This window comes from Montipora foliosa, chromosome 4 (assembly GCF_036669935.1).
Source record: "Montipora foliosa isolate CH-2021 chromosome 4, ASM3666993v2, whole genome shotgun sequence".
NCBI lineage: Eukaryota > Metazoa > Cnidaria > Anthozoa > Scleractinia > Acroporidae > Montipora > Montipora foliosa.
This window is the reverse complement of record NC_090872.1, coordinates 45,069,346-45,081,845: the sequence shown is the minus strand read 5'-3', so window position 1 is coordinate 45,081,845 and position 12,500 is coordinate 45,069,346. Positions and strand designations below refer to the sequence as shown.

Below are 12,500 nucleotides of genomic sequence, written 5' to 3'. Positions count from 1 at the left end.
TTCCAATCACTCCGATCCACAATTCCTGCACTGTACCTCACAAAACCTATAGCCCATGCAATTATCAACACCAACACAGCACCGTTGTCTAGCAAAGATTCCATTGCTATGTCCCGGGAAAAACCCTGCACAACATTGATCAAACTCTCCAGCTCCTCTTCAGGATACAGCTTCAAATCATCCATAAACAACAATGGTTGATCAACCTCTGATGCCTCCCAAGTTTTACCCAATTTTCTCCCTTTTCAACAACATGGTAATAGGGATCATTGCAAGAACAAACAACAGTGGTGACAAGGAGTCCTCCTGGAATAATCCACCTTTTATAAATCCCCTCTTCATCCAACACTTCCCTATTTGATATCAACACAGTTTTCCAATCGCTCATACTACAACTCAAAAAACCCTTCACAATGTTAGCCACCTTCACCATTTCCAGCCTGTCAACAACCCACAAATGACGTACTATATAGGAATTCTTATAATTTAGCCATTGCCAAACACCTTTACCTCACTGGAGCCTCCCTTAACTTTGTCTTGTCTGTCAACAACTGATCCTTTGTACCCTTAAGACCTCTTCCTGCACCCTTTTGCTCATCTGGAAACAACTTATTACCATACATGTATTTACTTGACTAAAAGTTGACCTTTTATGACCTAAAAATCAGCCCAAAAAACTGTCATCAACTTATACTCGAGTCATACAGATAGCCAGTTTGGTAGCCCTAGAACTATCAGATTATTAGCATAAAAATTGCCTATAAAAATCTACATACATGTAAAAACCAACTGTACAAAAGAAGTTCCGATTGTGCTTGTGTTTAATGAACTCAGCTGGGTATTTCATGGTCAACTTACCTTTGAGTGGTACTGTAGTTGGTCTCTAGTTGCTAGTCACTGTTCCCTTAACACGCGGATGTTCCTTCTGTATCCATACTGTCCTCCCTTTACCATCCAGTCCGGTACTTCTCCACTGTCCAAACAACTCTGCTAACTCTCCGAAATCAGCCCATGTAAGGACTTAAACTTCTTAAACCAAAATCCTCTCACCCCATCCAGACCCAGAGACTTCCAATTCATCTTCTTCCAAATTCCATTTTCTTTATCCTCAACACTAATCTTCACTTTCACTTGCTTCTCCACACTGCTCATCCTGTCCCTCACCTAATCCAACCACCCAGTGACTTTGTTATCTTCCTTCGTCACTTACCAAATACCACTCCAGAACCTCCTTATCTCCTGTATTTGATGCTTGGGTCAGCCTCACATTCACATTGCCCTCCAACTCTTTGTTCAACTGACTCTGGTTATTCTTGAATAAGGTGTTCTGTCTTACCTTCCTACAGTTGTCTAGGAACTGCCAAATTTTTGTGTGCCCAGGCTGGATCTTCCTCTTCAACAAGGAACTCACTGCAACTGTTCCCTTCTTGACAACCTGATACAAGTACATATACTTACTCTTCAACCAATCCTTCATTATTTTCCCAAGCACACTCCCCTTCCTTATCTCTTCAACCCTTGCCAAATCTTGGTGTGATTCCACAATGCTCTTCTTTCTCCTTTGCCACATGGCTCTCTACTCCTCAAACGTGTTACCTTTTTTTCTTCCCAATCAACCCCAACCTGTCCGCGACTACATGTACATACAGTCTACGACCCATTATACAAAAGCCTATTGATTTCTGACACCTTTACTTCTCTATTCACTTTCTCCCCTGTCCTGAGCCTTTAAACCAGGAACCTCAATCCACTTTTCACTGCCAAAGACTGCTCTCATTTTCTGCTGGCCACTCATCATCTTTGAGAAAAGTAACCAACTTCTTGACAGCCACTTTGGCCTGTGCATCATCAATTGATGCCACCTTTTTCCCCTCACCATCCTGTCTTCCAGCCCTCTCCTCGCCTTCAATACCAAGACAATCCAACTTCTCCACGACCACCTTTACCACCATGTCATCCTTCTCTCCAATAATTTTCGGTAATATCACCTGCATAGACAGTGAGGAATGCTTTCAAATTGCTTCACATGTACATGTAATTTCAACCAGAAAATTGTAAAAGTGGTTTTCACTCCGAGGAAAAAACCTGAGTCATTGAACTGAAGTGCATTGTTTTGTTTTTTGTCATCCTTTTAATTTGACATCAAGCTAGATACCGGTATGTTGTAACTGTAAATTCTTTCAATTATCAAGATTTTAAGCAATAATTAAATATAAAATAATGAAGAAAGCTGTTGCTCGTATGGCAAGAAACAGAAAAACTGAGTCACACGACTAGCAGGACACGTGACATCCTAACTCAGGCCCAGCCCCCCTTCAGTGTGTGAGAACCTCATTTCCCGCCTCTTCCGCAAGCTCAGCCAGCGGGAAAGCCATTACGTGATTGTATGATTTTAGTCCTAAATGTCACATGAAAGCCTTCAGTGAGTATACAGTGCTGAATAAGTGAAAGGGGTATACACACCGGATCTATATCAATTGCAACTTCCTTATTTGTAATAATTCAGGTACAGTTTTTATGATGGACCACCATTTGCTACTGGCTTGCCACATTATGGGCACATCCTTGCAGGAACCATTAAGGTATGCTTGAAGTTCTTAGTGCCCTAGGTAGTTGTTTCAGTTAGTACATGTAAAACACTAAAATTTTAATGGTAACAATTTGTGAACACCTTGCTTACATGTACATGTGTTATGGTATTTTTTTTAACCCTGAAGTTATCAATAATATTTCAATAACATTTTTTTACAGGATATTGTTACAAGATTTGCCCATCAGTCTGGTTATCATGTTGAGAGGCGTTTTGGTTGGGACTGCCATGGTCTCCCTGTGGTATGATAATTTTTTTTGTGGGTATTGGGCAGCACAATGTTGTAAGGTGTGTAGGAGTGAAGTAAGTGTGTATTTCGGTGGTGACAATGTGGCCTTGTAGCATGACAGAGAACATATACTTAACAGTACTTTGTACTTTGCAATACAACAGCGGGAACTTGCATAGTTATTTCTTGACACAATCTAGTGTGCAAGCAAAACTACAGAGCAAAAGGTTGTCCAATATTTCATTGCTGATTGCATTTTTTGTGCTGCACAAAATTAATGGTATAGTTTTCTCCCAAATACATCTGTAGTTTGCTGCTGATCATTTTTATTTTTATTTTTGTGACACCATATTCATGTTGTGTTCTTAAATAATTGTAAATTCAAAGCCAGCTAAAAGTCAGAAGTTTCTTTATAGAAGTCCTACAGTTTTCTGCGATGAATGGCTTTTTGCCAAGGTTTTTCAAATGTAAAGCCTTTCTACATGTAGATCTGTCTGGAGGAAATAGTGCATCATGAAAGGAATGTTTTGACAGATTCACCAAATCGTACATGTACATGTACATTTCACAAGGAAATTGTCACATTAATATTTGGGGTATACAAATGTGTGCATTGTTTAGTTTTTCTCTTGTTTACATTTTCACTCATTAACATAAAATTTCTGCACAATGCAGATACATACACTGTATACAGTATGGCTGGAAGATAAGCGAATTATGCAGACACAAAATGCAAAATTAACGCGCACAAATAAACGAACATGTATATGTTGCAGTTAATTTTTCATTTCAGTTAATTTTTTTTCTGACTAGTTAATTTTTTTTTTAACTGGATAATTTTTTTTTAACTAGGTTTTTTTTAATCAACTGTCTAAAAAAGGGATTTTCCTTTTTTAGGGGTGTAGTTAAAAAACATCGGCTTGGTTTTTTAGGGGGTATGAAAAAAGAACGAAACTCTCCTCTTCTCCGTTCTACTTGTCCTACCCGTCCCTTATCTACCCCCATTATCCCTATCCTACCCCACCCTTTCTTCATGGATCTATCCCCCCTTACCTTCCAGTTACCTACCCCCTTGGATATCCCTTATACCCACCCCCTTCCACAGCACTTCTCACAGACAATCCATACTTGTCAAGACTTTTTTTTCACTCACCCGAACTTGAACTTGAACCCTTATCTCTGGATCTGCTGTCCACTCTCTTATCCACTTGACCACACATTCGTCAAGCAACTCAGGCAAACCTCTCATCATAATTTATAATTAAATATTTTATTATTCATCCCAGGCCACTCTCAGTCCAAACTTTAATTTATTCACATTTGGACACCAGAGCCATGCATATGTTGTAAATCTTGTAGCACTGATAAAATGGAGGAGTCACGCCAATGCAATAGCGTAAATGAAATCGATTTCTATGGAGAAATACAGGAATTGGAAAGATTTTCAAATAACTTGATGATTTTTACAGGAAGGGCAAACGTTTCTTGAAAGAAAAACAGAGAAGAAACCCGGCCTGTCAGAAAACGAAGATCGACCTGAGCAGAAACAATTAACAAACTGGGAACATCAGATGATAACTTAAAAGAAATGGGCTTACAGCAATGGCAAACATCAAGAAAGTAGCTCTAAAATGGGAACTGTTTCAAATCTTGTCCCAAGTACATGTACATAGTCGAATTTCTCACAGAGGACACAAGTGTGAAAAACAGTAGTTCCTTTTAGGAAAAGTAACTGATATAAAAAAAAAAACATTCTGCCTGAGTAGTGACCAAGTTTGGAAAACTCCAATCACTTATTTCTCCCACTAGATTGGATCTGTAGCATGTAAACAGGCCATTTTGCAAAATGAGTAAACAAATTTTCTTTCAATGAGATTTTACTGCCCCATCAGTAAAATATGGTTAATGGAAAGTGACCATACTAAAAGGGGCTATTCATGTCGCGTTAGTTATCTTCGTGTTCTTTGTAGTCGGTCGTTCAAGGTCATAAAATCAATGGTTTTGTTGTAAATAAAATGAGGACACAGTGACTTTGTTCCTAGATATCAGTTTATAACGTACACTTGCATTGGCCAAATCTGTTAAGGCCTCATTCATAACTGTTAAAGAGCACGTGTAATACCTACCTGCTCATAGAAGAAGCTGTACAACTGGCTACTTTAATAGACAGAGTCTAGCTATAAAAGCCTCAGTTAGCCGTCCAAGGTTCACTTGGCAGTTTTGTCTTCTATAGTAAAACAACTAGCTGTTGGCATTTGTTAAAGTTTTTCCATCATGGTTCGTTCTCGTCCTGCTCTCAACCTCCGTCGCGCCACAGCCAAAAAGGAGGACCTCTCGAAGTTATCGAGCGAAGTACTGCAGCTTCGTTTGCAGGCTCTGAACCTACCCATCACGGGTTCAAAAGCCCAACTTGCCGCCAGACTGGCAACCGCCTTGTTCGGCAATCCGTCCACCGCAGTCGCCCGTGGGAAAAAGCTATCCCCTACGGCCAAGAAAGCAACCACTGGACGCCGTCGCTCGTCTTCTAAAGCCGTTCGCGCGCGAGCAACCTCCAACAATCCAGTCCAAACGGCGCCTAACACGTCCGCTCCCGCCCACGTCAGAGACATCGAGGACAGCGCCCAGTCGGACGAAGACTCGTCCTCTTCTATCGGCGAGTTGTTCGACCATCCAGCAACGCCTGTGGAAAATCCCGACGGGTCAACTCCCCTAAGTCTAGCCCAACGCGCTACCATCGAGGAGATCGTTGCGGAGACGGTTTCCAATGCTTTTGAAGCCTTCCGTACGCCTGCCCGACCAGAGTCTTCACCTCAAGCGGTCCTACGCCCTCGCACTCCCGGAATGGCTTCTCCTCTAGGGCTTTCCCGGCCAGTCGACCGTAATTTGGAGGACAGAATCTTACGCGGTGAGTACGTAGACCTTGCGTTGTTGTTACCCGAATCTCTTAATGAGCCCCAGACCCCCGAACTTCAGCTACGGTTGGACGATTCGGCCCTAGGCCCCATGGGTTCCCCTGTTACTATGGTCAGGAAACGGAGACCCACCATCGACTCTTTCCAGAAATGGTTGGACGCCTATACGGCATTCATGCTGGTCCTAGTCGCTGCCTACCCTCGAAGAGCACTCGAGCTTATCAAATACCAGCAAATTATAAGTAGGGCCGTAACTAAGTTTAAGGGCATGGCGTGGTATTCATACGACCAGCAGTTCCGCCGGCGCGCCGCGTATAACCTGTCCATCAGCTGGGACACCGTAGACCTGGAGCTGTGGACCGTAACATTTTCAGGTTTAGCTAAGCCCCACTGCTCCGTTTGCTCGAGTCCCTACCACACTCAGGACGACTGTCCTTCCGCTGATCCCAACAGAAAACCTCGCCGAGTCCAGTCCACCGTATGCTTCGACTTCAACAAGCCCTCAGGATGCCGGCGCCGCAACTGTAGCTACCCGCACGTCTGCCGCCGCTGTTTCGCCAGCAACCATGCTGCCACATCCTGCCCACAGCAACCTTCCGGTAGCCCCAGCCCCTCTCGGTCCTCCTCCGCTAGCGAACGCAGCAAAAAATAAAGTGGAACAGCTCAGGAGTTCACACAAGCCGCGGCTTTCTACACCTATTGACATTGTTAAGTTAGAGACAGAGTTAGCTAATCATCCGAACCGTACTTTTGTATCTAATCTGCTAAGTATGCTCAGGGAAGGTGCGCGCATAGGTTACTCCGGTCCCCGCTTCCCTCGGGTTTCCCCTAACCTGATCTCTGCCGTTCAGCATCCAGAGGTGGTTACCCTCAATTTGAACAAGGAAGTAAACCTTGGGCGGGTAGCCGGGCCCTACTCTTTACCGCCTCTCCCTGCCTTACAATGTCACCCGGTAGGGGTAGTTCCCAAGAAGCACTCACCTGACTGGCGGACTATTTACCATCTTTCCTACCCCCAGGGAGATAGCATTAACGATCACATACCCAAGGATCCGTTCTCTTTGTCCTACGTTCGGGTGGACGACGCCATTAGTATCATCCAGTCTCTTGGTAAGGGGGCCTTCATGGCTAAGACCGACCTCAAGTCTGCCTTCCGATTGATACCGGTCCACCCCGATGATTGGAACTTGCTGGGTATCTACTGGCAGTCCCGTTATTTTGTAGATATGTATCTGCCCTTTGGTTTGCGTAGTTCCCCTTTTCTTTTCAACCAACTGTCCGATAGTATCGAATGGATTCTTAAGCACAATTACGGCCTTCATCACGTAATTCACATCTTAGACGATTTTTTTATCGCTGAACCCTCAAAAGTGCTGTGTCTCGAGAGTTTTAGCACGTTACTCCGGGTTTTCATATCGCTCAATGCCCCTGTGGTAGCATCCAAAACGTTAGGCCCTTCGCAAGTCCTTGAGTTCATGGGCATTGTCCTAGACTCGGTTCGCATGGAGGCTCGCCTCCCTGACGATAAATTAACACGTATCCGGGATCTCCTAGCCTCGTTCAAAAACCGCCGTTCGGCGCGCTTAGTGGAGCTACAGTCGTTAGTGGGCACCCTTCAGTTCGCATGTAAGGTGGTCGTTCCGGGCAGAACCTTCCTCCAACGCATAATCAATCTTACCAGAGGGGTCCCCAGTCGTTTCCACCACATCCGCCTCAATCGGGAGTTCTTTAAAGACATAAATATGTGGAAGGTTTTTCTTACCGCATGGAACGGGCGTTCCTTCTTCCTCGACTCCTCCAGCACCCCAACCCCCGACCTCGAGCTCTATACCGATGCGGCAAGCTCGGTTGGCTTTGGCGGTTTCCTTCAGGGTCACTGGTTCCAAGGCCGTTGGCCTCCCCACTTGCGCCTTGATAGGGTTAGGGGCATTAGTATTGAATGGCAGGAACTTTTCCCCATCGTTGTCGCCTGTGCGATATGGCACCCATTTTTCACGGGAAAACGCCTTCAGTTCTGGTGCGATAACGAGTCCGTGGTCTCTATAATTAATTCAGGGCATTCCAAGTCCCCGCGTATCATGGATTTGGTACGGTTTTTAGTGCTCATTTCGATGAAACACAATTTTTTGGTACGGGCCCGTCATGTTCCCGGGGTTTCTAATGGCATTGCTGATGCGCTCTCCCGCTTTCAGATGCAGCGTTTTCGGGCTCTCGCCCCCGTCGCAGACCAGATGCCTTGTACCATCCCGCCTTCGCTAATGACCCTTTGAAGGCTGAGGTCCTAACCTACGCTAGCTGGGGCCTTGCAAAGAATACAAATCGCGCTTACAGCACCGGGGAAAAGCGTTTTTTAACATTTTGCCTCATGAACCGTCTCCAAAGCCCTTCGGGGGAAGTGTTACCAGGTTCTGAAGGTACACTCATTTACTTTGCTTCCTATTTAGCTAGATCGGTACGGCACTGCACAATTAAACTTTATTTAGCGGCGGTTCGTAACCTCCATATCACAGCGGGGTTCCCCGATCCCATAAAGGGCAAGCTTCTGTTGCGCAAGGTTCTCAAGGGCATTCTCCGGTTTCAGGGCGACGAGCAAATTCGTCGCCAACCGGTTACCCCTCGGGTACTTTGCGCCATCCATCCTATATTGCAGTCCTGGCTAAGTCCTAGGGATATTTCTATGATCTGGGCTGCCTTTACTTTAGCGTTTTTTGCATTTCTCCGCTGTAGCGAGTTTACTTACCCTGGTATCAGTCAGTTTCGTTCCAGCACCGATCTTTCCACCGATTGCATTGGTTTCCATCCTAATCTAGCTTGCCCGCAGTACATGACAGTTCGCATAAAGTCATCAAAAACCGATGCGTTTCGGCGTGGGCACTGCCTCACGCTCGCTCGTACTTTCTCCCCCATTTGCGCCGTTATGGCCATGCGTAGATATTTCCTCCTAACCACGCCCCCTCAGGGACCACTCTTGCGCTTTCAAACCGGCCGCTACCTTACCAGGTCCGTTGTCGCTCAACTTCTCCGGGATAGCGCCATGGTGGTCGGTCTTCCCCACCATAGCCTTAAGGGGCATAGCTTCCGCATTGGGGCTGCCTCTACGGCTGCTGCTGCCGGCGTGCCAGATTGGCTTATTAAGGTACTCAGTCGCTGGTCCTCTGACTGCTACCAGCTCTATATTCGTACTCCAAAGAGCGTATTACATTCAGTTGCACCGAAAATGGCCTCTGTTACCGATCAGTTCTCGCACGTGTAAGTTTCAGTTTTTTGCGCGTTTGGCTTGGGGGGATGCAGTGCCTTGCACGCATCTGTGGCGGTTAAGTCTGCGCAGCGACTTCCCCCAAGCTTGTTGGCTCGTTTGCCTTTGTACATTGCTCGCTACCAATACTCTTGTCCGATCCAGCACGTGCTCTTTACCAATCAGCTCGTAGTGCTGGGGAGATAAGTGAGGTTGTTTCTATATCACGCAATCCGGAAGTCGCATAGGCTAACCAGTCGCAAGGCAGTGTTCCCCTCAAAAAACGCCAATACGTCTGTTGTCTCGTTCTATTGCGCCTTACATTATGCGTTAAAAGCCAACTATGTTGATACCAAGGAACAGTGACATTAAATGAGATTTTACTGCCCCATCAGTAAAATACGGTTAATGGAACGTGACCATACTAAAAGGGGCTATTCATGTCGCGTTAGTTATCTTCGTGTTCTTTGTAGTCGGTCGTTCAAGGTCATAAAATCAATGGTTTTGTTGTAAATAAAATGAGGACACAGTGACTTTGTTCCTAGATATCAGTTTATAACGTACACTTGCATTGGCCAAATCTGTTAAGGCCTCATTCATAACTGTTAAAGAGCACGTGTAATACCTACCTGCTCATAGAAGAAGCTGTACAACTGGCTACTTTAATAGACAGAGTCTAGCTATAAAAGCCTCAGTTAGCCGTCCAAGGTTCACTTGGCAGTTTTGTCTTCTATAGTAAAACAACTAGCTGTTGGCATTTGTTAAAGTTTTTCCCCTCCCTCCCTCCCTTTGGAGATGGGTTGGGTTTATCGCCCTGCCTTCATTAAAATTGGGTCACTCCTGTGAGGTGCGGTTAAGTCTGCGCAGCGACTTCCCCCAAGCTTGTTGGCTCGTTTGCCTTTGTACATTGCTCGCTACCAATACTCTTGTCCGATCCAGCACGTGCTCTTTACCAATCAGCTCGTAGTGCTGGGGAGATAAGTGAGGTTGTTTCTATATCACGCAATCCGGAAGTCGCATAGGCTAACCAGTCGCAAGGCAGTGTTCCCCTCAAAAAACGCCAATACGTCTGTTGTCTCGTTCTATTGCGCCTTACATTATGCGTTAAAAGCCAACTATGTTGATACCAAGGAACAGTGACATTAAAGGTAAATTAAAGTTTATTCATATTGTAGCAGTACCAAATAATAATAATACCATTGTAATGTTATTGTAATGTAGTTACTTTCCAGTAGTATACTGCTCTTGTTAATTGAAAATCTGAGAGAGAAATATTTATCAATCTTGTATTAAACAAGTTATATTTCCAAAGGAATCATAAAAAACATGAAAGTGAAAGTGAGAGGTTTCGAGGCAATGAAAGGCATACATGTAGACTACATTACAGAGATTAACACAGACTAACACATACCGTGCATTTTACCTTTCGACACACCCATCCGAAAAATTGGTTTTTGCCCTGATTTTCGGATGGGTGTGTCGAAAGGTAAAATGCACGGTAAAATGCACGGTATGTGTTAGTCTGTGTTAATCTCTGTAATCATAAAAAAAATATCACTATTTTTTCATTTCAAAAAGTAGTCCTACTATGTGAAAGACAAAAAAAGGATTTAGCTCTGAGGAAGGGCTAACAATCAAAATGCCAGCTTTCAAATTTCTTCACAGTGGTCAATTTCCCATATCAACTTCACTTGATAAACCCTTTCTTTTACTTCACTTTCCCACCGACAAGGCACCACAGCTTCTTTACAATCTAACCCCTTTATCCTACAAGTGAAAGCATGCTTTGCTTCCAATAACCAGGGACCAATATTCTTAACCCAATGACCAAGACAACGGTTGTTTTAGACTAAACACTTCAGATAATTGATTACTCCAATCACTACAATACATGCCAATCCCCTGCATGGAATGCAGTGTCTCACACTTGTACACTGACTGCAGACTAATCCTAACTCAGTTATTGAAAGCTAACTATTTTAAAATGGTTGCTTAGACTTAAATACTGCTTATCAGCGCTAATCAAAAGGGTGCTTAGACTTAAATACTGTTTGATATCAGCAATATTTATAGACAGTCTGCAGTTGTCATACGCCTCCTGGTATGCTAACTGTTTCAAATAAAATGGCGCGTAACCCTAATCACTAAATTGAAAGCTTAACCCTAATTCCTAAAATGCAGGCAGTGTCCCTAACCTTACATGAAAGCTAATCATTCAAAATAAGTGCTCAGTAACCCAAATCACTCAGCTGAGCATTTGACCTTAATCACTGAAATTTGTTGGCCTTCAATAGCACCAGAGAAAAAAAGTTTACCCAGTTTTTGAAAACTTTACCTAGTTAAAAAAATATTACCTAGTTAAAAATAAAATCACCTAGTTAGAAAAAAACTAACTAGTTGGAAATAAAATCACCTAGTTAAAAAAAACTAACTAGTTGAAAATGAAATTAACTGAAAACAAAAATTAACTGCAACATATACACTTTTTTTATGCATCTAAAATTGCATAAATTTTATTGTATACGCGTTTGTGCCTTTGTTATTCATAACCATAATTTGCTTTTCCTGTTATTGTTTTGGTGGACAAAAGAATAAATTGCATGTCCGCCGACAAGTCAAAAATTAACACGAGGAACATCATTTCCATTGCTAGCAATTTCCATCTGCAAATGCCAACCATGAAAACATCTACAGTGCATTATCTCAAAGTTTAATACCCTCACACCACGTTTTGTCATTGTATGAATTCGGTCAGCTCCGATAAGCGAGATATCAGGGGTGTTAAATTTTGTCACTTTTCCTCTACATGCAATAAAGATCTTGATGGACTAGCAAAATTAAAAATTAATATCCTGCATTGTTTTCCTCTTACTCTTTGACCAAAAAACACCCTTAGACAGTTCAATACATGTATTTGATTTACTGGCATTGGTTAATTAACCCTTTGACACCCAAACCGGCCCAAACCGGCCATACTTAGTATTTTGCTCTGTCTAATGCCAGACGATTTTACTCGTCAATAGGGAAACCCCGGGAGTCAATGGGTTAAATTTTCTTCCTAACAAAGATGTGCAAATCCACATCCAGTGTTTTCTTAGTCTTAACGTTATGTAGTCTCCTTTGGTGTGCTACTATTAATAATAATAATAATAATAATAATAATAATAATAATAATAATATTATTATTATTATTATTATTATTATTATTATTACAGTGTTACACACAATCAAAATTACTTTTCAGTGACAACAGGTATTTTCCTTAACTTACAAGTGTGCTCTGCATGGTCAGTACTGTTAGACCCTATAGCAGTCCTACATTTGTCTTTCTTTGTTTGTTTACCAATATTAAGCAACCATCCTTGAACCAAAACTAAGCCAAATGTCATTTTATACAGTATTTTATTGCGTTTAAAATGAGATCAATCATCACTATAAAGAAATAACCTGTACAAAGCTTCTGTAAGCTGTAAATTGGCCACTTAGTATCATTAATGCTTTCCAGATGTCTACAATGTGCTGAAGTACAGTACA

General features: G+C 42.9%; 2 protein-coding genes across 2 annotated transcripts in view; both read left to right on the top strand.

Annotated features, from left to right (window-relative positions):
* The window catches only part of LOC138000848 (isoleucine--tRNA ligase, cytoplasmic-like), a 76,373-nt gene that overhangs the window by 1,702 nt on the left and 62,171 nt on the right, over positions 1-12,500 (top strand). Inside the window, exons 2-3 of the mRNA XM_068847515.1 lie at positions 2,507-2,582; positions 2,752-2,832. Of these exons, the coding sequence (XP_068703616.1) occupies positions 2,507-2,582; positions 2,752-2,832 (157 nt within the window). The remainder of the gene's footprint in view (positions 1-2,506; positions 2,583-2,751; positions 2,833-12,500) is intronic.
* On the top strand, positions 6,485-8,984 carry LOC137999431 (uncharacterized). Its single transcript, XM_068845210.1, has 2 exons — positions 6,485-7,781; positions 7,919-8,984. The coding sequence occupies exons 1-2, from the start codon at positions 6,502-6,504 to the stop codon at positions 8,982-8,984; spliced, it is 2,346 nt and encodes a 781-aa protein (XP_068701311.1). The 5' UTR covers positions 6,485-6,501.